We start from the raw sequence: 27,613 nt of genomic DNA on the forward strand, positions 1-27,613 counted from the left end.
ATTGTTGATTTAAGGCTAGAATCAAAGAGCAAAGGGATGTTTTAGTTGCATACATGACTATAAACCGATTCCCAATTTTCTGCTGAAAAGCACCACTACAAAAGATGACATCTGAACAGAAAGCCTTTTTTTTGTAATTTATTAAATATGAACCTTTAGTTACAATTCAACATGCATTCCATAAAAAGTTTAATTGTGATCCTCTGAGTGACAATAACATTCGTTGTCATAATCATTTTGAAAAAATCAGATGTCTGTATAAAGAGAACAGTACAAGGTGTCTGAAGAAATTGTTGAACATGTCAGGGAGTCTTTCATAAGCAGTACTAAAAATATAATCGTCTATACAGTTAATAGCTATTACAGCTTTGAAGCCTACCAACTATGCTGTGCATGCTGACAACACACAACCAAAATGTTACAGCATGAAGACGATGACTTTCTTGATTATATTGTGTTTAATAATGAGTAATTTCATTTTAGAGGAAAAGTCAAGCTGCATAATGTCCGTATATGGGGGTGGGTCAGAAAATGCTCATGAACTCTTACCAAGTGTAAGGAACTCCACAAAATTAAGTGTTTTCTGTGCAATATCATGATGGTATAAGATGTAGGTCAAAAATAAGGAAGCGTTAGATATTAGTAAAAGTCAATCGGATTGTACTTTTAATTTGATTTACTGCAACAATTACAACTAATTAATTAACTAGCTATTATTCATTTTGTCAGTAGTATGTTTTTGTCTGCTTTTCCTTAACAAGCTGTAAAGCTGTTGTAACAATAAATGATCTTCATGGTCATTAACTCCAATCTGTAATGACGTAACCTATAATTCCAACCTGCAGAAGTAATGAAGACTAATGAGAATAAATGTTTAATCAGAATAGGAAAGCTAATTGTCTGGGTCATATCATGAGAGGTAAAAAGTCTGAATAAAACAGGGCTAGAAGATGCAAAAAAGAGAACAAAAAAAAATTATAGTCAATCTAAAAGGGTTAATACAGTAAAATGGAAATGGTCATGGTGCATGAGACCAGTCTCAGGACAGATAACATGTGATGATAAAGCTTGAATTACGAACTGCAATCTCTGTTCTAGTATCCCAGGTTAACTGATAAGCGAGTTAAAAAAAATATATAACATGGGACTGACTCAAACTTTTGCTGTTTTTTTCCGAACTAAGAGTATGATTTCAAGGTGCTGAGTAAATTTGAGTCACGTATGTCCAGAAATTTTATATTTCTCGATAGTGTTCAAATTCTTGATGAGTGTGTTAAAAAATAAGGACTGGTAGGTGGTAGGATTAAGAAATCAAAATAAGAAAAAAAATTGATTGGTAGACTTGCATTAAAATCTTTAATATAAATCACTGATTGGAAGGTTAACTGTTAATATTGTTGCCTAGTTGAAGATTATTTATTAATTCATGAAATAATTATAGGTGATATCAAATTACACTCTCCTTTTTTATTTTCGGAAAGATGAATTTTAAAGTACAAAAATGCTAAGCCTGACTGGAACTTGAATCCATAATCTTCCAAACGGAAGGCAAAGAAGCTGCGACTTCACTACAGTGTGTTAACCTCTTTGTTATAACACCTGTTTTTTTATGCTTCAATATTCATTTCATACCAAAGTACATTCAGATATAGAAAATTTTATTGGAATTTTAAGGCCAAATTATCAGAATATGGTCATCAAATTTCAACTAGACTAAGATGAAAAAAAAAACAATTCCAAGAATTGTATATGAGCAAACAGCTGCCAATACTAAGGCAGTACAACACAAGAGCAAAAATAATTTCCCTATGTATTTTTTTTGAGATTGTATGATTAGGCAAGTCTACACCATCACCTATATTGCTACAACTTAGGGGCCAGAAAACTAAGAGAGACTAACTGTAGGATAATCAATTATGACATGGTAGATTTAGAAACTATGTCATTTATATCTGAAACACGATTGATTTTATTTATTATCAATTTTCATGAGCAAATATATTAAAAGTATATAATATTATATGCTTGTATGTCTGGACAACATGGAGTGTGTGTGTCTATAAACTAGTTCTACTAATCAGTCCTGATTACACATTAAATATATTTTATACATAAAATTGTGAGCATTGCAAAAATATAAAAAAAATATTTTGCCACAGTAAGCAAAACATTTCAAAGTAATTTTGATAAGTTTAAATTAGGTTTAAAGAAGATATTAAGTTTTTCATATTGATTACAGGGAGTTCCGTATGCAGATGCCATGAACAAGACTCTGGTTTTCGCTATATTTGATTTTGATCGATTTTCAAAACACGACCAGATCGGTGAAGTCAAGGTACCATTATGTCAAGTTGATCTCGCCCAGACCATAGAAGAATGGAAGGAATTGCAGAGCGTTGAAGGCGAAGGAGGCCAGGTAATGTTATCAAAATACCATAGGGCACTCCATGACACAAACAATAATGTTACATGATCGGATCTGTGACGAACTATCACAATTAAAAGAATTTAATCACATCTTTTATGAGCGATGATTCCCAAACCTTTTACAATAACTCTATTAAAACCCATCCTTCCTATATCGATGTTATGACCGATGACCATGTCTTGTTTTATACATTGCTATAAATACATTAAAAAAGAATATATATATATTTTTTAAATCACTGATCCCTTTACATTTATGTGCACATTATTAATAATTAAAATGCATACTATTTAAAATAAATACACAGAATAAAAAATATATATATATAAATAATGATATGAGGCATGTAAAATGAATATTGTAGTAAACACATAGTTTCATTAGATAAAACACTATCATGATACTCAGCATGCCATCATTTAAATATAATAATTCTTTTCATTACAAAACAAACTTCAGCAATACCACTTCCATAAAAATATTAATAAATAAATCATCCACTGTAAATAGATGTCAAGCAAAACATACTCAATACATTGTTATATAATGAAACAATTCAAAATCTTTACACAAAAGAATATAGTACAAAATGAATACTTAAATATAAAATTATGAAAATATAATAAAGCTATAAAAAAATAAATATATATAATAATAAAAAAGAATCATTAGTGTGTTTTTCCCAACAATAAACATTCCACAAAAATATAATTTAATTATTATTAAACTAAAACGGGCTTCCACTATTTAATATTTCAACAAAATTTAATCATAATGAAATACATTAGTTACATTAAATATAATAAAACAGAATTGTAAAACATTAAAAAATGTTTATAAAAGAATATCCAAACACATATTATAAATAAAACTTTTTAGTACAGCGCATTGCATTGAATTGATAATACATAAAATCAGCGCTATACATACACACAACAAATTACAAAAAAAAACTTTTTCAATAAGAATTTTATAACCTGTGCATAGATATTTTAATTATAATTAAAACTAATATAAAAGATTAATTATTATTTTGAATCAAATTCTATAATTGCACTAATGGAATAATTAAATCACAATAATGATATTGCTTAAAATATCTATAAGTTATGTTAATTTTAACCTACATTAATTAAAAAATTAAAGTGAAACAAAGAATTATGTTATTACTAAACAATCAGTACAAAAAACTTACTGACTACAGAAAAGTTATTAATGCCAAAAAAGCATACGATAAGCAACATAATTTTTATGCTAAGTCAGTCACAAAATTTCTATCTTACATATGTTAATCAAAATATTAACACTGTGTTACCGAAGTGGTGTAATCCAATTGAAAACCAAACATTTTCACAGTTTCTGGTAGAGAGCAACCCAAAGTAACAATTTTGAAACACATAAATTATCAGTTAAAAAAAAGAAGATTTTCTAAACACAACAGGCTTTCAGAATTTATTTTTTTTTAAATTTATTTTCTTTCACAGATGAATATTAATAACATTACATAGTTTCATAGAATTTTTTCCATTCATCTCAGTTCTTCCTAACACATGAAGATTCACAATAAAAATATAACTTCAGAACATAGAAATTACGTAATGAAATCTCCTCATAATGAAATAAGAAATCAGTAAAATTATTTCAAAGAAAAAAATATTATAAAATATTGCTCTCTGACCAGTTTTTGATCAATTTTTTTGGCTAAAATTAACAACCTTGGCATAAAATTACACTCAGGTTTTTTCTTAGAGCCTACATAATTAAACTTTTTTTTCATCTTTTAGAAGAAAACTGGACAAGAGTGATCTGTTATTGATTTATTCAATTGCACCAGTTTCCTTTTCTCAAGAAAGACTGCTATTATTCTACCATTTTACTTTGTACATTTTTGATTTTTAAACAAATCTTCCATCTTTTTTAACCCAAAGACATCATGTTTAATATTTTGTGTGTGCGTGTGAGACGTGCATATATTCAGGCACACCTGAATATATGTACACACACCTGAATTCAGGCAAATAATTTAGCACAATTCAGATTAAAAAATTTGATCTAAGTAAAAGTAAGCAACATTTAACAGTTTAATAATAATATTCAATTATATGATGACACTATTATCATTACTGAACAAATGTTTTAATTACTATTTTAATTTTAGAAACTGTAAATGAAATATAACAAACTAAAAAAAAAAATTAAAATTTTCTCTAAATTCTATTCTCTAAATTTTGATTTCTTGAGGTCAACATCAAATTAAAAACATCAATTAACAACTTACCAACCTTTAATTTGACAAAAAGAAAAAACAAATTTAGGCAATTGAAAGTTATTTTTTTAATTTTTAGTGCAGCTGTTTTAAATTAGCTTAATCTTTTTTTTAAAGTTTTATTTTATATTTAACTTATTAATTCAATTTTAGAATATGGATAAGCTATATATAAAAACACAGTATATATAAAAACAAGCCATTCACAAGAAATGAAAGGTGAGAAGCCTGGTTATTATCTCTTGTATACAGAAAGAAACATCTATCATGCTCTTCAATCTATATTTAAAGATAGATTTTCTTTTGAAAATACTTTTTTAGTAATTAATTATCAATCACTATACCAAAACAATTTGATGTGGCAAAAAATGAGAAATATACATTATCTGGAAACAATAACAGGACCACCATAAGACAAAAAACCAAAAGGACAAAATTGAAAATTTTCCTTAAATTCTATTCAGTTAAGTAAAATTATATTCATAAGTTGATAAAAACATTTATGGAAAAGGGAATTTTTTCTTTTAAAAAATATTGGATACATGTAAACATATAAGGCAATAAATATAAATTAAATACATAAATAACTTATCCCTTCTAACCAGACAGAATAATTGCATTAATAGTGCAAAACAATGGAAGAAATTGATAAAAATCATATTAACTGAGATCAGGTTCTTGTTCAGTTTTTTTCACCTAATAAATCTGAAAAATGCAGTAACTGTTACACTAGGTATAATTATGAAGCTAATAAAATGCAATAACTGATGACTTTCTGATACGCTCAACAAAATAGTTCATACATTGTCTACCTCATATTATTAAGAGTAATAGTTAATCTAAAATAAATCTTTGCGAGCTATTTCATAAATATTAAGTACAGTCAATCTGTTATCACTTCAATATGGTGCCATGACACTATGCCATAATTAAAGGATATTTTTATAAGGGGTTTTCTTGCATATTCAAAACATTTTCAATGAATCAGAACATTTTTGTTAATCATCTTTGTGAAATATTGAATGTTAAAAGAATATATCAAGTTAAAATAACAAAAATAAATAAATTAATATGACTAAAATTAATTCTAAAAAAGTAATACATTATACGAAAGTCTAAATTAAATGGTTTGCTGCATCTAGAAGTAAGATTAAGGAGGATTACATCCAAGACTCAGTTATATTTATTTCAACTGCAACAACAGACTGATCCCAGTAACAGTTGCTGATGAAGGATAATGGTTTTTTAGGGTATGTAAAATGCAATGCCTGACTGGGATTTATACCCATAACCTCTGGATGATAGGCAGAGATGCCACATAATTTCCATGGAAATTGGCATTAACACATTTATGGTAGAATAACCTTAATATTCACTTTACAATCTTATTAATAACAATGAAATAATGTATGAACTAGTTAATTGTTTTAGAAATGTTAATAATTTTATTTTTTACGGCTGCAATCTTTAATCCCTTACACCAAAAGGCTGAAACATCCACTTCTGTAGGGCAATTTTTTTGTACTGATAATTAAATAAATTACATTATTTCAAAGAAAATCTATGAGAAAAATGAACTAAAAAATAAATGTTTTGTTACACAATAACGTTCTGTATGAGTAATCGATTTCAAAGTAAATTTTAAAAAGTGAACACAAATACATGTACCCCACAACATTCAATGAGTATGTTTACAAAAATCTAAAACAAAAATTCCCCAATAAACAATGCATTAAATGTTTTTAATATCTTTAAAAAATTATTTTAAAAAATCAGAATTAAATGCATTACAAAGTTTTAACTGAAACAGGGGAAAAAATATTTTAATAGTAAATGTGTACACGTCAAAAAAAACTTAAAACAGAATTAATGAATATTTAACAAACAACAGCTATGACAAAACTTGTTTTATATACTAGATATTAGCTTAATATATTTTACACACTTGAAAAGATACACTACTTGCATTGTATTTTCATAGCTTTAATTGCATTTTTATTATTTATATAAAGCTGCTCTTTTTTTATGTGGTGCATGTGTAACATGATTAATATGTATATATGAAAAAGCACTTATAACAATACATTAAGCGATCTCTTACTTTTATTTTCATCATTACAAAATCAATTCTCTTAACACTTCATCAAATAAAGATTTTTTTATTTTTAAATATATATTCTAATTCTAATTTTTTTATAAGAATAAAATAGCATACAAAAAGAATACCATGAATTGTTTTATATGGTGAAACATTTTCCTATTTATAATTAATATAAACTTTCTTTCAAAAAGTAAAACATATAAGTAATTAAAACTAATAAGAATGTACATTTAGGCCAATCAATTTTATATTTACTATTCAATTTCTGAAATTTGAATTACACTTATCTAATTAATTATTATATTAAATTAATAATTCACACTTAAGAAAAAATGTATACTAAGATCATGTACGTTAATAATAAGGGTTTTATACAAGGTACGTTTTTCTAAAGTAAGAACAAACTTATCATATTGTTCATTCAAATCATATGAATCATTTGACAATAGAAATTTAAATCGAGTAAACAAGATGCTGACAGAAATCAGAATAAAATCAATAATTTAAAATAATCAATCACAGAGATCACTTACCCTATAAACACCAGTAAAGTGAAACAACTGACTTGCACTTTAACAGAAATATGTAAACTAGTCATTTTAGCAACCATATTTAATATATTTCCCACTATATAATTTTTCTTACTACATAAAAAAAATTTGATCGATAATTTTTTTATAATTACTCACGTAATGGGAACAGAAAATCTGTTTCTGAAAAATCAAAATTTAATTTTGATTTTCTTTCAGATTTCATACACATCAAAATTGACTTTGATAAGACTCAAATTTCATAGCTCAACACAAAAAAATTAACAACTGGTGTAATTTTAAAATCTATGACCACTAAATGCCAAAGAAATTGAAAGAATATGTATAAAAAATAAAAAGTAATTATTCCAGCGATAGCAGTTTATACTTTAATCATAAATTAATATACAGCAATAAACACATTACAATTATTAATGTATTTTTTTAATAGCAGAAACTGTTAAGTATTTCCCAATAAATATGCCAACACATGCAGTGAACTTTATTTAGTTTTCTCTAACTCAGCACTCTATGGAAACCAGTTCACTGAAGATGACAATGACATTTTACTTTACTTCATCCTTCAATTTCCAGGATGGTACAGAGATATTTCAGGTGTTATAGAAAATGTATTAACAGATTATTTTTTACAGTACCATCAATCATTATTCAAAGAACAAGACGATCCAACATTTATGGAATGTTTTGTTCTTCTCTTTTCCTTTGTTAGGGGATCCTGTGAACTGACTTTGCCCGATTAGCACTATCCAACAGTCACCAGATAAGAAAAAAAGGAATCCTAGATTCAGGCCATAAACAGGCGCCTATCAAATGCACTGACTCTTGGCATCCAAGCATCCTCAATGTGCAGGGTCAGTCAAACCTATACTACAGAACTGGTAATGGGTAGGATGGATAGAGAATTATAAAGTAAATAAAATCTATTTCTTGCATAATGCATTAATACTAAACAACTTTTATAATATTGAAAAACTTTTATAATACTGAAAACAATGCAAATGTGTTCAACCAATTACATTAAAAAAAAACAACAATATATTAAAATATTAACAAATAAGCATATCTGTGTAGTGTACAGTTCAATTACAACAAAATATTTAAAACTTGAAAAAAATTATCCACAAGTTCCAGGAAGGAAAAATGGATAATTAATATGATACTGTGTATACGAATCTAACCAATATTACTGGAATTAGCATTGTTAATCTACAAATACAGAATATTTATATTTTAAGGAAAATAATTTTCATTATTCTTACAAATACTTATAAATAAAAAATCAAATTCCCAAAAGTATGACAAATCCAGCTTTTTTTTTAAAGAAATCAGTTAAACTACATGACATTAACAAATCCTATATCTTCTTCATTATACATGGACAAGTATTGTCCAATCTTAAAGTCTAATTTTTGAGACTCTCCCTATTAGCATAACAGGAAAAAAAAGTTATACCAATAAAGTATATGAAAAGCAGAAAAATTTGCAACTGTGCATGTATAAATATGCATGAACTAATATGACTAGAAAATAATAAAAGAAAACCCATAATAATTAGTAGGTGCATATAACATTAAAAACAAAAAAAAAATTAATGAGCAAATGACAGTAATATTATTAATAAAAATTAATTAAATACTTAAAATATTTATTTTTTTGTATAATGTTACATACAAACATGTACACACACATATATATCAATGCATATATTTATTTCTAAAATATAATAAATAATACTAACATGTTACACAACACCAAAAGATGCAAGCTTTTGAGTTGCTATTTTGCAAGATGCAATTTTTTTCCTAATATTTTTGAAAGGTTGGTTGATTTATATTTTTTCTTAATTCATTATAACTGCATAACTATTTATTACTATTATTATTATTACGATCCTTTTTTTCTCTGCATTGCTTTCATTTGCAGTGCCTGATATTAATTTTTTTCTTATTATTCTTTTCTAATTAAATATTTTGTTATATTTATCATCATTTTCTCATTCACTTTTTCATCGCATGAAGCTTTAATTTTTATTTTATTTTATTATTTTTTTTTGTAGTCTATTGCTATTTTAAAAATACTTAATACAATTAAATTTTTAAAAATTTTATAGCATTTTTTACACTTAATTTGAAGAGTACAGCCTTAACAAAGTAAGAGTAGTGTATTTTACCATTAATATTATTATTTTTTATTATCATGTAATTATTAAAATATTAATAATTAATATAAATTTAAAATATACTACTACACTTTTTATGCACTTAACTATTCCGATATTTAATTTAATAATATAATTTGAGTAAATATTGTGTATATAATTATTTTATTTTTATAGTATTTAGTACTACATAAATTTATAATTATATTATTACTGTTAATATTATTATTACTATTATTATTATATTATTGCAGTACTATTGATTTTTATATTTGTGTAGTTTATTTTAATATATTTATACCTTTTTTTTACATTATATTTATGACATACACATTTTGCTTCATATATTGGAAAAAATCTAAGTATACTTTCATTACCTAAAAAGTGGTTATAGATACTATTAATATTATAATTTATAATGAGAAAATTTAGCTGTTTTTAATTAATCAGTATTGAATATATAAACATTTCCTCTTTTATTCTAACAGAAATCAATTCTTTAATCAATTTTTTATATGAGTAAAAAATTATAGAAATTACACAACTTTAAACTTGAGAATGAAATTACACAAGCTCTGGTCAGTCCAACTATAAAAAAGAAAATAGAAAAAAGAAAGTACTAGTTGTAACACATTATGAACAAACATCATTTCTTATAATTCTATTCTATCATCCTAATAAAAAACATCAATTTTAAATATATTTCTGCATTATCATTTCTACATTATTGACAATACAAAGAAAATATATTTTTAAAATCATTCTATTGTTTTCAAATGATTTTATTTAGTGATTGGCAAAAAAAGTCTCAAAAGCAGTTTACATTGTTTTATATTTACCTCCTATTGTCTCTAATCAATCAGTCAAAAACAGCAAAGTTATATTACTCTTTCTTTATCATGTATATGTAATAAATGCAGCTATACATTTTTTTAAGTCATTAATTTTGTTCCCACTTGAATGGATATACTGGCTAACAAAGTAAGGAAACAAGATTATTTTTATAGCTCAAAATCTATTAATTGTCCCTTACTGCTTGACCGACCAATTTGAATGAAGTTAAAGTAATAAAATTAAAATCATCTTCATAAAGCGCAAACAAAAATGAATACAAAGTGGACATATCTAATTTCACATTACTTTCTCACAATTCATCAATCAATGTATAGTGTAAATTAAATATCTCAGCACATTTAAAAAATCAAATTGTATAACTGTCAATCTTTATTAACAAATTTCACAACTTTGTTTTTTCTAATACAATTTTAAAGTCACATCATGTTTCATTGTGAAGACTTCATAATTCTGCAAAAAAATCTCTTTGGAAATACAGGCAATTTTCTTTCAACAGAACAGTACTTAACTAACAAAAAAATAAACGCAATGAAAACTAGTTTCTGAAACTGAATCTCATGTTATCTAAATATGTTTATTTTATGACATTTTCAGATACTTAAACTAACAGTACAATTTTATATTAAAGGTGCAAGTAGTGTATGAACTGAGAGCTTTGACTAATAGTTGCCTAACATGATTTAATTCCATTCAAGCTAATAATAATAATACCTTATTTATTTATGAAGCAATAATTTGTTGTAGATGAAAAAAGATTTAAATAAATTTTGATCATAATTATAACAAAAGAAATGGAACAAGTAGTTTTTAGGAAGTTCAAAAAATTAAAAAAAAAAAAAAACATTTGATTTTGTGAATTCTTTTCCTACCTAATATTATGTAATAACAAGTTTAGGTTTAAAAAGGGGCTGAAAAACAATTTAACAAAATAAATACAGGCTAAAAAATAAATCTGGATAGGTGTTTAAATGATTCCAAACTGAACTAGAGATAAAAAAACATATTGCAAATGTACCAAAAAATTTAGACATCAAGCTAATAAATAATTCTTACAAAGATTTCTCAGTTTCTGACAACATAATTATCCAAAATACCACAAATTCAGAATGTGAATTTAAATTTATACTATAACACCAAATAATCTATTTAATTACTGAGAATATGACAAAATGTTACACAGTAGGTGGTTACACACAGCATGAAGGGAAACTACATCAACATTGTTTAACTTTGGTTATCCATTAGAACAAGTTTATTAAACATAATCTTCAGTTGTAAGCATTTTAGCCTTAATTAAGATAAAGAGGCATTCAAGGTTTTGAAAAGGAATGCAGTTTAGGCTTATCCAGGATATTTTGGTAAATATTCTACACTATAAATTGTAAAGATTTTTTGGCTATTACAAAATGTACCTCATTAAATGTTTATACCATTGTTGTGATACACATTTTAAGGAACAGTAGAGAATTAAATTACTTAAATATTAAACAAAAAAAAAAACCACTTAGAAAGCTAGTTATAATTTTTAATCTTTAAGCAATTATAGTAGGAGAGAAAAGATATAGTTGATTGAAAAATTAATTTTTCTTGATCAAAATTTTGATTTCTACAAATCCAATATTAAAATCTTAGTAATAACAAAATTCTGTTTGTATACATGTGTATAGACACCTATTTTGATATATAAAACAAAAAGTATCCAACATAGCTTGGGGAAAATAGAAAATGACAAGGAGACAAATTGTTACAAAGCAGTTTACAATTTAAAAAGGTTCGCCATGTAAAGTCTGGACAAGCTTAGCAGTCTTGTCCAGTGAATAAGTTGCTTGAGAAATGTTGAATTACACATTATGAATGGACAAGTGTATTAACATAGTGCAACTGCCAGTCACTTGATTCCTACAGGTCTGATCTCCTGCATCACAATAAACTCTTAAACTCGAAACAGTACTCTTTGTTGACAATTTAACTCTCCAGTGCCCTCATGATGGAGAACATGTAGAAGTAAAAAACAATCAGCATAATTTTTAAATTGCTCCTCACTTGTTTTGCTTTCTTTGGCCTCAGGAAGGATGGTGACATCCACTGTGACACCTAAGTTTTGGTTTTTAGAGTCATCATTTGTATACAATCCATTTAAGGCTTTTGAGATTTATCACCAGTTATCACGGTCTTAAGAAAGTTAGTATCACTGTTGTCACCCTCGGGAATGTTCTGTGCTTGTAGCTTTGTTATAACTTTCATTGCAACTCTATTCATACCCAAAGAATCTGTTAAAATCATGCAAATGGAACCATTACTAATCCTAATGACATTGCAATTTCTTAGACAGTTAGCCGTGGTTTTCGATTATCAAACTGTGCATAATGTTATTGACAATTGGACTTCAGCTTGTCGATCACCTACCACTACAGAGGTTACTCTTAACTGAAGTTCAGTCATTTTATACCATTCTTTAACATGTATTATAGCTTTCATTCTCTAAGGCCTGTTTAATTTTACAGATTTCCATTTCAGTATAGCCAAGCTTTCGGCAGAATCTGATGCAGTAACATTGTTGTTCACAGCATTCCACCACTGTAGATTAATTAAAAATGCAATAAACATTTACTAGCTCACATAGCAGTTAGTACTAATGCTGTGCTTTAAACAAATTTTTCACTCGCATTTGGATATTTTTTGAGAAAAAAATTTAATCCTATCAAAGATATATAAAAAATAACTCTATGGTCCTAATAAAAAGTACCACCAAATTTCATGATTGCTCGAGTTATTTTATCTGCTACATCTGATTATATTTTTTTCTCAAAAAATTAAATCGTATTATAGTGATTCATACTATCAGCAAGGAGTTGAACAACCTTTATAACTGAATGACTCCATTATTTAACCTCTTTATTTTTTTCTTACATATCATGTACATTAAATGAATGTAAAATTTAACCAATTTATAACAATAGAAAAATATTTAACTTTTCTACAATCTTGGAAGAGTTACTGTTAAGGAATGTTTTCAGAGGCTATTTCAGTATTTTTTAAATATTTGAAAAATGTTTAAAATTTGAACATAATTTTTTGTAAAAAAATTAATTAATTTTTTGTAATTTTAACCACTTAAACTGTCCAACTTTAAATCTGCCATTTGAAAATTACCTCATTTTTTATTTTTTAAAACGATACTAGAGTAGAAATTATCAACTTTTATAACAGTAGGGCAATAATTTAAAATAAAAAATTACAACAGCTATCATCTTATGATAGTGCCTAATTGGAAAACTGCATTTGTGAGAATTATTATAACTTTGAGAAGTTAACGTTCCCAAAAGGATGGATTAAATTTTAAACATGGAAATGCAGATAAAGTTCAGCAACATTATTACCAGCTCGATTACCTTTGCCAGCATCATAACATGCAAACAACAAAGTAATAAAGCAAAGAAATTTTCTTACCTGCTTTTTATCGTTAAAAATAAATAAATATTGTGGATAATAACTATTTCAATTTATGCTACCATAATTGACAGCTCTAGAATTAAGTGCAATAGGCTTACTGATGATAGATATTTATAATAAAACAGTAGGCCAATGATGAACAGCCTGATGGAAAATAAATGGCACTGAAATAGCATTTCGGCAGGCTTTAAAAATCCATAGTTTTAACTTCCAGTATTATGGATTAGGGTGTTCAGTTAAGGAACATTATGATTCAAATAATAATTCATTAATAAATACAATTTATGACAGCAGAATGAGAATGAAGTGTTATATAATCTTTCCTTCAAAAAATTCTTCTGTATAAAAACTACATAAAACTTTCATTTCTTTTAGTATTTGTTAATAATATTTTTTAACAATGGCACCACTTTGATAGCTCTGTAAAGAATAAAAGAGGAAAAGGCTGACATGAAATCGCAATAAAATAAAATTATCAAATTAGTATTTTTTTAATTAAAGAAAAAATTAGTTTACGTTTGGTGATGCATAAGTAAAACTAAGATTTATGCATTATTATATAAATTGTAATGAATAAAGTTTGCTTTTCTATTATTTTTATTAAAATTTGCTTGTACAACATATACCAGCTACAGTGATATATTTCCTAATTATTTAAAACTAGTACCTTTTTAATTATTAAATAAATTAAAAACTGTAGACAGAATATAAGATCACTTAATTATATAAATTAGGGTATAATATAGTTTAAGTACTTCATATACCTTAATAATATAGTAGAAATACCTTTAAATTAACTGTAGTTAAATAAACTCTTTCTTAGCAGGGAGTCGAACAAACTTTAAAACTGAATGATACCATTATTTAAACTCTTTATTCTTTCTTACAGACCATGTATATTACATAAAAGTAGAATTTAACCAATATGCAACAATAAAATAAAATAATGTTAATACAAACAACACCAAAACTATAAAAATAAAGCTAAGCTAAAGATAATTTAATACTAAATTAATTGATAAATAAATGAAGGATTAAATTATTTAATTTAATGATAATAACACAAATAATACTTTAAGATTAAAGGAAACTATTAATACTTAAAACTAAAAACATTGAATTAAAATTCATAATTAAATATTTGTCTTTTAAATCATTAAAAAAATAAATGCAACACAATAGTTACTAACATATTTAATACATTATGAATCATGAACACAACAAATGTGCTCTTTTTCTATTTTGTTTACCACTTCATCAAACTTTTTTAAATCACACACAAGAAAATATTGAAACCAGTGATTAATTTAAATGGTTCATGAAACCCAAAACAGATATAAAACTTGTTTCGTTATAGCATGAATTATGGAACTGGATCATGAAAGGATAAATTGACAGAAAATCAAAATGAAAGCATTACAATTTTTGTAGCGTAGCTTCATAAAATTACATTTTTTATAAAATGCTTTTACTATAAGCATATTTCAGCCAACAGTCTGTAATAAATAAATGGCACTGACCAGGAACAAAGAAATATTAAAACAGTCCTGCTGATTCTATGACCTTATAGTGAATTATTCAAAACTGCCACCTCCTCCTGAATTTCATTCTGAATGTATGATATTAAAAAGTAACAGACTTTTTTTTCTTGGAAAGCAGCTGCTGTTGTGAACTTGCTGCACATGTATGATTTTTTCAATCTTGTAGAGTCAGCCACTCCCCACATCCTGTGTGTATTTGTATTAAATCAAGAGATTATGTGCTCACTTCCATAAAAAAATATCCAATTCAGTCACAATTACATCTACAGTAATTAACCTATTCCCGAACAAAATTTGTGAAAAGTTCAATAATTTCATTTTTGTTGTTGCAGTTGAGGGGTCTTCTCTGCCAGTAAGTAATCACTTTCAATATCTGTGCACCTATTCTTTAACAATTTGTACCCTTTTCAGATCACTGGGTGAGAAAATACTATATTATCTAACTATATGCTTAACTCAACTGGAAATTAATTTTAATAGGGTTACACCTTCTTGCCCACGAATAAAAAGTGTCTATGAGGACTTCTAGGATGTTATTTGCGACTGGTAACTGGTAAAATTATGTTTACAGCTAATAACAGAAAAAACTCAATATTGCACACCTATCGTGTGCAAAACCAATGCCGCAACTGGGGAAATAGAAGTATAATCACTGTTGCCAACAACCTTTCATCAGAGCATTTCCTTTAAAATAAATCTTGAAAATGCAACTAACTTTTTATCATCATTTGCATATTAAAAGATCTTTTTCACAGAGACATACTGATTTTGGGCAAAACATTTTGTGGAAGTTTATGACTGATGAATCAAATCAAATTATAACAAAATTAGATTAAAAAAAATAATAATTTTACCAGCTTCAGTCCACGTCATAATGTTTTCTTTTTATAAACAATATCAGTGCTAAATAGCTACTTTTTTAACAACTGAATGATTTCTACTGATCCTTCTAACACTTTTAATTAATCCTTCTCTTCTCACATATTCCAGTCAATTAGCTTATTCTGAATTGTTTTGATTAACCTTCAATTATCATCCAGTCTCTTCATTATTTCTTCATATTTCACTCTGACAGTCTACTTAATTTTCTCCAATTTCCTCCATGACTTCAATCCAAATGCTTCTAGTCTTCCTTTTACCATTTTTTTTTCAAGTTCATGTTTCATACGAGGGTTATATTTTTTTCAAGGTCCGATCGGTCACAAAATTAAAACTACAGTGAAAATAAAAAATTTTTTATTTTTAACAAGTACTTACATAGTTACGCTATTTCTCTACATAGTCGCCACTCTGATTTAGACATTTGTCATAGCGTGGTACCAACTTTCCAATACCCTAGTCATAGAACAGAGCTGCCTGTGTTTTCAGCCATGTTTCTATGTTGGTCTGCAGCTCAATGTCTGTGCCAAAATGTTGTCCTCCTAGCCAGTGTTTCACGTGGCAAAGAGGTGAAAATCGGATGGAGCCAAGTCCGGGCTGTATGGTGGGTGATCAAACACTTCCCAACAAAAACGCTGCAGGAGCTTCTTTGTTACAGCTGCAGTGTGTGGCCGAGCATTGTCATGGAGAAAGACATTGCCTGATGACAACATTCCTTTCTGCTTATTCTAAATTGCCCTTTGTAGATGTTTAAGAATCACGCAGTATGAGGCTGCACTGATGGTCATGCCACGTTCCATGAATTCCACCAAGAGAACTCCATTCCGGTCCCAGAACACAGTAGCCATACACTTTCTGTTGGAGAAGGTTCGCTTGAACTTCTTTGGTTTACTGGGAGAATGAGAATGCATCCACTGTTTGGATTGTTCTTTTGTTTCTTCAGTTTCAAAATGGACCCACGTCTCGTCCCCTGTGACAATTTTGTTCAAAAATCTTCTCCTTCATTGTGGTAGCGCTGGAGAAACGTTAGGGAGGCATCCATTCTCATTGTTTTGTGATGGTCGAACAGCATCTTGGGAACCCATCTCGCACACAGTTTGCGGTACTGAAGTCTCTCAATTACACTGGTGTAGAGAGCTGACCTTGAAATTTCAGGAAACGAATCACTCAATACAGAAATTGTGAACCAACGATTTTCTCGAATTGCCTCATCAACTCGCTCAACAAGATCATTGGTTGACACTCGCTTCCTTTCCTGACCGCCTGCATCATGAACATCCGTACGTCCTGCTTTAAAGTTCCTGCACCATTGTCACACTTTGCTGTCACTCATTGAAGTTTTACCATACACATTACTTATTCGTCGATGAATTTCAGCTGCATTACACCCCTCAACCTGAAGAAATCGAATTACCGCACGCACTTCACACTTGGTGGGAGATGCTAATGTTGTAGACATGTTTACGTGCTAGCTGCGCACTCAGAACTAAACAAAGTGACGCGGTGTGATTGAAGGCCTTACTAGAGACACTGTGCAACACATAAGGGCAAAGGTTCATCCGAATTTTGGTCGGGTTTTTATTTCACGACCGATCGGACCTTGAAAAAAAAATAACCCTCGTATTACTGCAAGTCAACAAAAATAACCTGAATTTTGACTGGTTCGCAAAATGTTTAAAAATTTATCTCTGCTGTTTAAACTTGACTAGCATACATTTTTATCAGTATCCTTTTTAATGAAATATATTTAAAGAAATATACAGCCCTTATCAAGGATATTGAGATCTGGAAGGTGTGATGTGGAAGAAGACCCAAATTATGTTGGTGATAGGTAATTTGTGGTGATGGTAGAGATGAAAAATTAGGGGAGGTGGAGAGTGGGACAGCACTGGAGGCCTACTGTAAATAAGGCCAAATTCCACATTGGGCTGCAGTGCTAATAAGAAAAAAGGTATCTTTCACATAACAGGTTGGAGGTGGCATTTTCATGGTAATGATACTATGAATAAAACTGTCCATCTATTTCAAAATTCCTTTTAAGAAATTTTAGGGGGTTTCATAGTATCTAAACCAAAATTTATATTGGCCTTTCTCCTTTTAACATATAATATTGATCCAGCCATAATTTAAAACAAAAGATTTGCCTTTTAAATTAATGCGTACCATTAGAATGATGAATGGCGGCATCAATTTACTTCTGGAAAATATTATATTCCTTGGTGGGAAATAAGAGTAGAACTGACAAGTGAATAATTTTTTATAAACATTTTTATGGACAATTTTTTACAAAAAATTGTTCATTTATCAGTTCTATTTCTTACTCCCACCAAGAAATATAATTTCATTTGGTGTATCTGTTCTCTCTTTTATACAAAACAAAACTTACCATTTTTAAAAGTAAAGTTTTTACAATTATATATTTAACAAGATTATCATATTTACATATTATATATTTAACAAGTTAAAGTAAATTAAAAAAATTTAAATATAAAAATACAATAAGTGTCAATGTAAAAATATTATAAAACTACAGTTGCATCATTTAAATATTAAAAAAAAACATGGGTCTTGTTTAATTTTTTTTTTTTTAATAAATATCAATCAATGTGAATTTATCCAAAATTTTTTTAAACACAATGCCCTCATAGAATACGGTTTGTTGTAAAATACATCTAGAAGAAAAAACAACTGTAAATAATGTAAATATAGTTTGCAATAACAATTTTAATAAATACAAGTAAATAGAAAATATCCTCAAGCCCAATTTATGAAATATCACACAATAAATATTCAATTGAATTTTTACCATAAAAATGATGGAACTAAAATGTTTTTATATTAAAGCTAAACAAAACTTAATTTAAAAGAAAAGAGAAAATATTTTAATACGAAGAAATGAAGGAAAAACTCTTCTAAAAAAAAGGTAAGTAAATAATACAACTAAACATTATTTTTCTTCTTTTTTTAAATTTAACATGCTTTTGCCATCCTTTATTATCTAAGTTTTTAATTAAAAAAAAGAAAAAGAAAAAGGTAATATTCCTCTATTTTTTTTTTTATAAAAATTTCCGCATGAGTAGTGAAATATATTTCAATAAAATAAACCTTAATTTTAAATAAAGGAATAAAAAAGTACTAAAAAAGTGTTATAAATACAACCATTTTTAGCTATAAATATATTTACATTCTCACAATAAAAAGTTAAATAATTTAATGCTAAAAACTTATTAATTAAAAAAAGTATTATATAAAATAATACAAAATTTTAACTAATTTATAAAAAAAAAATAAGAAATTTGTTCGACTCCCTATATATTCCTTTATTAAATTAGGTGCTGCATTGAATAGAAAGCCTGCAGATAATATTCTGCATGGAGAACTGTTAAGCACATTTATTTAAATGTATTCAATGCTAAAAAACAGATACCTTATCATAGTATATTTAACCTGCATCCAAACTATATATTATAAAAAAAAGTTTATGTAAAAAGTACTGTGAATAAGAAGACAAAAAAAAGAAAAATACACTAAGAACAAAAAGACAATAAAAAAAAAACAAAACAAAAAGAATCAACAATTACTACAGAAACACTGACTTACAAATACTAATTTTCACATTAGTAAACATTACCTGTTCCTTTAAAAATAAAAAACAAAATTAAATTATGATTGAATAAATTTTTGTTTTTTTTTTATGAGAGATCTTTTAATTATTTTTGTTCAAAAACTCACGATTATTAATCTACTCTTGAAAGTTATTTTTTTATACTTCCAAATAGAACAATATCCTGACTGAATGCTATTAGATTATTTGCACCATTTTGGACCAATTAAAACAATGATCGAACAAACAAAAACATACTGTGATTTTTACAGTTTGTTAACTTAACCGAGTCACCCAAGATTCCATAAAATGAGGCAAACAGCACATACATACAAAACCAGTAACTTTATTATGGAAACACCACGCATGGTACAAGAGCCACATATCATGTTCTTTTAACAGTATGTCATAATCATAATGTACCCACTACACCGATGCAGTACCAATAAACAGAGCAAAACTGACTAATACAAATATTAAACAAGCGATTATAATACAAATCAAGTAATTTAACAATAAACATTAAAACAGTTTTTATAATCAAAATGTAGATACTTTTGTGACCGGATACTCCATTATGAACCAATGATAATACTATAAAGACTCAAACAGCAAGTAGAACAATAGTCATTTTTGTATTGCATTTTTTATTATCTGCATTAGTGGGTGGAATGCTAAACTGTGATACAGTAGTCATTAAATTCAGCAACATAACAAACTACAAATGGTACTTAGGGACATACTATTTTATTATAGCATTTTTTTTTAACTTTTAAAATTAAATAATTAAAAAGTCATTAATATATATACAAATAGGAGATTAAAAACCCCATCTGAAAATCTGACACTTACAAAGAACACACTTAAGAAAAATTTCGGGAAATAAAGCCTAAAATGCTCCTTTTGAGAGACAATAGTAAAAAATGTGCATAAATCTCTACATTTCCTATTTTTTTAATACGTACTTATTCATAATTATGAGAAATAGCTCTTCTGGTTTTCATGACTTACACACAATAAAACATGATGAGATAAAAAACCAAACAACTAAACTCAAAATAGAATATTAAAATTACTTATTCAGAAACTTACCGCTTTTAAATTATACATTATATTATACATTTACAATTACACGCCTGACTGCACACAGATGCCTTGGCATCTCTGCAGAGTACTGCTGACATAAAGTCACTGTGCTGTTATTCTGTAACCTGGTATATATTATAAATAAATAAAATGCAATTCATTTTTCGAGAAAATATACTACTTTTTTAACTTTACATGTTTTTATTCTTTTGACATATATAATCAAACATCAGTAATGGAAAAATTAAATTATGAATCACAACAGAACATCATAAGTCAGTACTCCAAGCATGTAGACACAACCAATAACCAAGTGTGAGATAAACTAGAAGCTCTGACCATCAAAGACACTATTTCTCTGGTGTACCAAACAACTTAACGGCATGCAAAACTGTTTGGTGGGACAAAGTTGACGGTGGTCAAGTATCTCGTTTACTGTAGACTTATGTATATACCTTAAGTATATACATAATGTAATACTTCATGCGATCAGATAAAAAGCAATTTATAAAACTGTAAAAATGAAACTGCCAAAAAGACCTCTCACCAAAAAAAAAAAAAAACAGAAATTAAACGCAATAATTTTATTAATCTTTTAATTTATTTCCTCATTCACAGATTTTTCTTCACTGACAATACTAAGTTCATTCACTATTCATACTTAACTGTTATGTTTATTTTTAACTGACGGGAGAAAATATTTGAAATCTAAAAAAGCAGATTAATGAAATGTCATTCTTTATTTATAATTCCTCAGTATAAATACAACGAGCAAATTTTTCTTTCAGTACAACTTTACAATCATAACAAACGCACAAATATTCACAATGAACATTACAAATACAAATTACAACTAAATGCCTTAACTAGTGCGATGACAGCACCATTACTTCTACAACTACTACTACTACTACTACTACTACTACTATATTATCATCATTCTCTTTGGTTCCACAACAATGCCATTTACTACTCATGTTGTTTTCTGTTCTCTTATATACGTTTTCTGCTCTGCTTTTGGCCTGTGTAAATGGTTGTGCCCTTGGATGCATGCCTGCTTCAAAATCAATCTTCACGTAAGTATCGGTATTTAAATTTTCGATATATGTCGAGCAATGTGTGCTTTATAAAAAGATTGATTGTATATTTGTTTATTTGTATGTTGGTCTATCTATATTTGTATTGTTTTGTGTATTGTATTAGTATTTCTACTGCATGATTTGAATGTAGATTTTATCTTTCATTTGTGTACAGCTGATTGTTATGAAACTTTTTTTATAAAAAAAGTTATTTTATTCATTTACATACGTATCTTTCTATTACATTATGCACGTTCACAAAACATTTAATTAATTTTACAAATAAAACTGTAATTTTTTCTGCTTAAGTTTTCTTAATTTCTATACTATTATCAGTTGAAAATGTAAAAAATTAAAAACAAAAGATAATAATAAAAGTAACAGAAATAATTAAGAGCTAAAAATTAATTAATCTGTATAGGTAAAACAAACCTTAAAATTAATCAAATATCATTATTTTATAAAAATAAATTTCAAATACAAAAAACAAAATAGCTTGGTAATTAATTAACCGAAAATAAATAAATTTTACATAAAAAGTTTTTGATAAATATTTATGTTATATATTACCTTTACTTAATGTGTATATGAAAAACAATACATTTCAGAACATGCGTTTCATCATCAGATCTGTCTGATTATTAATCCATGAAGGCTATCAAAATATCAGAATTATAATACACATACATAACTAAATTATTAGGAACATGTTCAGAGTACAACTAGATTTGTAAAAAACATAGTAAATCTATTATGACTGCTGAGTTCCTGTAATAATGCTTGCTTAAGTGGTTTGTATTATATTATAAATGAGGATAATGTGTTTATTTAGTAATACTAATATTATTTTTAATAATGTCTTTGGAGTTAATCTGATAAATCTAATAAAGGAACATAAATTTAGAAATGTATTGTTTCATTATACGCATCAATAAAGGCAGATGGCACAAAAATGTATAGTTAATTCTTTTTATTTCTAATATAAATTGGACACTGTAAATGAAAATGTTTATTTGTAAGCATATTCCTACTGTAAAAAGTAAAAAATTGATAGTCCTTACAAGTATTACTGAGTAACTGAAATCTATCAATATCATTTTAAAACAAAAAATGAATTATTTATTATAATACTGTTTATATAATGTCATAAGCAAACCAATCATTTTTCATCTGAAGCAGATAGAGGTTTAATTACATATAACTAAGAGTAGCTCAAAGTGTATTCACAACAGATATGAAATTATTACCCAATCAGTTACTATTACTGGGTATCAATGTATTAAAATGATTTTAAATTAATTTGATCTTATTTTAAAGAACCACCAAAATGCACAAAAGTATTTTTAAGTACTGAATTAACTGAAAAACTATATTCTATTGTTTAGTAACTGGAGAATTATTATTTCTTTTTTGGGCTAACTTGCATAAAAGGTTTTTATTCATATTAGTTTTTATGTATATAATAAATCAGAATAGTTAGACAAAAGGATTTAAAAGTGTCAAAACCTAATTAGGCTCTACCATCAATTCAAGTTACCTTTTACAATTACACATTTTCGGAAAGTGAAGATAAAAAAGGTTCCTTTAACTCTTTTTAATTACACCATAATATTAAATGGTATAGAAATGAATTATTTCATTATGAAAAATTATTACATTTTATTTAAAATTTTAATTCTAAGACTACAGTTCAATAAATAAAGATAACAGTTTGAATAATGCAATAATAACCTGTGTGCAGGTTAAAGATAATGATCAATTTAGATGTAAGAGAAAGGTACAAATTATGTATGAGATGCATAACAAACACCGCTGTTTGAAAAAGATTTTGCATACTATCTAATCTAAGTTTCTTATCATATATTAAAGACAGCCATCATCAGCATTTTATAGGATGGGATAGCAAATGTTAATTATAATTTGGTTTAATTGTGTAGGAAGATACAGATTGATATGCAATATAAAACAGAAAAGTTCAACTTTACATTCATCAAGTTAATAACAATACCTGGGCTCAGGTCTGATGCATGCTATATAGAAAGTTCTTATATCAATAGTGATGATGAAGCTAGAGAACATTAGTGTTTAATTCAGGATATGAAAAATTTTAATGCAATAGCAAATTATAGTTAAAACACAAAACAATGAAAAGTATTCAATTATAAATAAAATAAATTAAATGGCAATTACCATAATTACACAGTAATTTGGCTCCACATCAGTTTTTTACAAAGTGTTTTAAATAATTCAGGAAGAAAGACAAATAAAAATATTAATGAATGATCTTTTTTTCTAACATAAAATATGTACAAAGTAGTAGGACAGTTGAATGAAAAAACTGTTTTTTTCTGAGCAGAGTTCACTAAAAAAAAATTAGTATTATTTATTATTGTAGAGGACCCATTTATGTAAGAATTTTTGTTTTAAAAAATATATACGGATAAGAATATATTTATCACTACTGCTGGAGAATTTAAACTTCACGTCCGAAAAAACTAAAGAAAACTCACTGAAAACATAGATTGAAAATCACTAACCTAAGGCACAAGTTACATAGAGGAAGAAAGATATAGAGAGTTATATAGAGTTATAAAGAGAAAGAAAGAGCAAGATAAAATTTCTTTAAAAAAAAAGAAGAGATTTAAAAAGCTGCTCTTTCACTTAAGTCATAAGTTCATATAAATATATAAAAGAAAAATAATAATACATAATCTGGAAGAAAGATAGCAGTTTTTTGACCAGACAGGCGACTTAAGGACAATGTTATATTCCTTCATTTAGCTATTACCTGTATTTGATAAAACTATAAATTATCAGAGAAACCTATAATTAATTTTTTTCAGAATTGAAATCTATTTTTAACATGATAAAAAACAATAAGGAGAACAATGAGGATTTCTATTCCTATTTATATGAGAAATGAAAAATTTCCATTAAATAAGTCATCAAAATTAATAATGTTTTAAATGGGTAAGACTGGAAGATTGTTCAACATTTAAAACGACAATGATGAAAAGTTCAAATTGAAATATCATTGATAAGCAACAACAGGGAGTGATAGAGCAGGCAAATGAACATGAATACTGAAGAGCAACAGTGTTCCAAAAAAAAAAATAATAATAATGATAAGCCAATTAAATACACAAATGATTTTGTAGATTGGGAAGGATAAGTCATACTATACTATCACTAGCTAAGACCCTAATAATCAAAAGTGAAATACAGAAGCCTAACATAAAAAAACAAAAATTAAGTTTTGTATAAGTCTTTGTTTACCTCATTTGGGAGAAAGCTGGATGATGAATAAAAGACAGAACAACAGGAGCTGAGATAATCTATTTGAAGTGGGGGTAAAAAAGAGACCACCACCAAAGAAATATTCTGTGTAAAGGCCTCAGACAAACCTTACTGATCAAAGAAATTGAAAGAAGGCAGATGATATGGTACAGTCATGTAGAAAAATGAATGGCTGACTAAACAAATCCTGGAGGTGAAACTGACTACAGAAACAGCCAGAGAAAGGCTTTACTTATTCCATTAATATAATGAGAAAATTATCCAAAAGCGATATGAATGGGAGGGAAGAGTTTGTGAGATTAAAAGATTAACTTTGATCAGGCATAGTTTAGAAATGGATGGACATTCTAATACCCAATATAAAGGGATGATAGAAAAAAAAATCAAGAGAGCAAGGAGGTGAGATATGACAAAAAAACATCATTTAACATTACATAAAATGACAATCTATATTATTATATAAAGAGGAAGGGGTTTTTTTTTGTTCGGGAAAAACAAAAAACTACTCGAATTGTGACCTGTGAGTGTCTTATCACTGTGTGAGCTGGGTTTGAACTAATTGATTATGAACATCTAAAAATCAATTTCTAGATTTTTTGAGTTTTATCCAGAGTTTCAAGTGTTAAAATTGCGTTTTGAATTTTTTTAATTTCTCAGTAACAAATGAAGAAATCGTATTCTTGATGTCAATAAACCAATTTGTAGATTTTTGAAGTTCGACCTTGAAATGGGGTGAAAAAAATTTCTCAACAATGATTGTAAATTTTCCCAATCTACACTACAGTAAACGAGATATTCAGTAGATTTGGGCTTGCAAATACTCTTCAGATAAATATTTAAAAGCAGTTTTTGCGTTTTTTCTTCTGATTTTTTTTAAGGGGTGCGAAAGTATATGGTGCTGTAGCTCAACCAACACAGCCACTGCCACTATTACTGTATGTGTGACTAACTGCACCTGCCTCCAGTTACTTGACTAAAAAACATAAAATAAAAAGATTGACTGCTATGGGAAATGCAAGTAACCATATAGCATGGACAAAGCTGTAATGGGAGGCTAATTTAATAATATAAACATTAGGTCCTGTGTATGACTATAAATTAGATTTTCTTACAACCAGATGATTCCACAACACCTGGAAGATCTCAAGAAATAGCACACTGAGAACTGACGAGTGTGAAGGGAAGGAATATGAATCCATGTTTAGTAAACCAGTTTCCACAGTCACAGCATACTGTATACACTTTTAGTGGCTAATGACAAGAGCAACAAATAACAAAAAGTTAATTCATTACAATATTTCTTTGTTTTGTCACAGTGTTCACAAACTTAAAAAATAAATGACAGTAAATTAAAACAATAATAATGATATTACCAACTACAAGCATAAACACATAATTAAATTATAAAAGAATGAAGTCATAATTAGGACAGAAGACGTTTTGGTTGAAGTTAATAGAACTTAAAAGTACTCCTTTAGAGAAAAATTTAGGAAATTTTTTCAGTTCATTCAACAATAGTCAAAATAAAAACCTACAAACATTATAAAAATTTTCCTAACAACCTGTAAATATTTTACATAACTGAAGCAGTACTATCTCCAAATGCAAATTTATCTATCTACCTTTTTTCCTAAATGAATTAATTCTATCTATGTATGTAGTAAATACCTTCAACAAATTGTTAATCTAAGTGTTTATTTACTGAGTAACAATAAATAAATTATTTTACTGATACCGCTATGAAAGAAAAAAACCGTTACAAATCACCAAGTAAAAGTGACTAACAAAATTACTAAAGAGCACTGTTTTAATATATTAATGCCTTTGTGGTTTTTTGTTTTGTTTTGAACACTAACAATTCCTAGAAAAAACAATAATTTTTTCCATTGATAATCTAAATGAACTTTTTCTCATTTGCATATATATGTATGTTAAAAAATTGAAAGCATGTGTCTGTTTTTAATTGTTGCATGCAATGTTAATGTGTGGATGTTAACATCGTATGGTTTGTGCTAAAGCATTAATCATTCATTCCTGGTGTATCCTGGACTGATCCAGTAGCCCTTTTAGATAATTCCTGTGATAACTGTTGTTAACTGTACTAAATAAAATAATCATACATCATATATTGTACATCATATAAATAATGATTTTGTTATCTTACATAAACATTTCACAGTTAATTTTTTTTTTTATTATACAAATATACATTTAAATAAATCACAGATTTTTACAATAATAATAATAATAATAGACTTTTGTTAGTAGAAATTAAAAGATTCTGTCATCACTATTACTATAATTAAGTAAATTAA

At 27.2% G+C, this 27,613-nt stretch overlaps 1 protein-coding gene across 4 annotated transcripts in view; it reads left to right on the forward strand.

Moving 5' to 3' along the window:
• LOC142325955 (synaptotagmin 1-like) overlaps nucleotides 1–27,613 on the forward strand; it is a 208,764-nt gene that overhangs the window by 141,205 nt on the left and 39,946 nt on the right. For all 4 annotated transcript variants that reach the window (XM_075367923.1, XM_075367924.1, XM_075367921.1 and 1 more), the window contains one exon: nucleotides 2,240–2,416. In XM_075367923.1, coding sequence (XP_075224038.1) covers nucleotides 2,240–2,416 — 177 coding nt within the window. The remainder of the gene's footprint in view (nucleotides 1–2,239; nucleotides 2,417–27,613) is intronic.

The sequence above is a fragment of the Lycorma delicatula genome, chromosome 6, assembly GCF_047948215.1.
Source record: "Lycorma delicatula isolate Av1 chromosome 6, ASM4794821v1, whole genome shotgun sequence".
In the NCBI taxonomy this organism is placed as follows: Eukaryota; Metazoa; Arthropoda; class Insecta; order Hemiptera; family Fulgoridae; genus Lycorma; species Lycorma delicatula.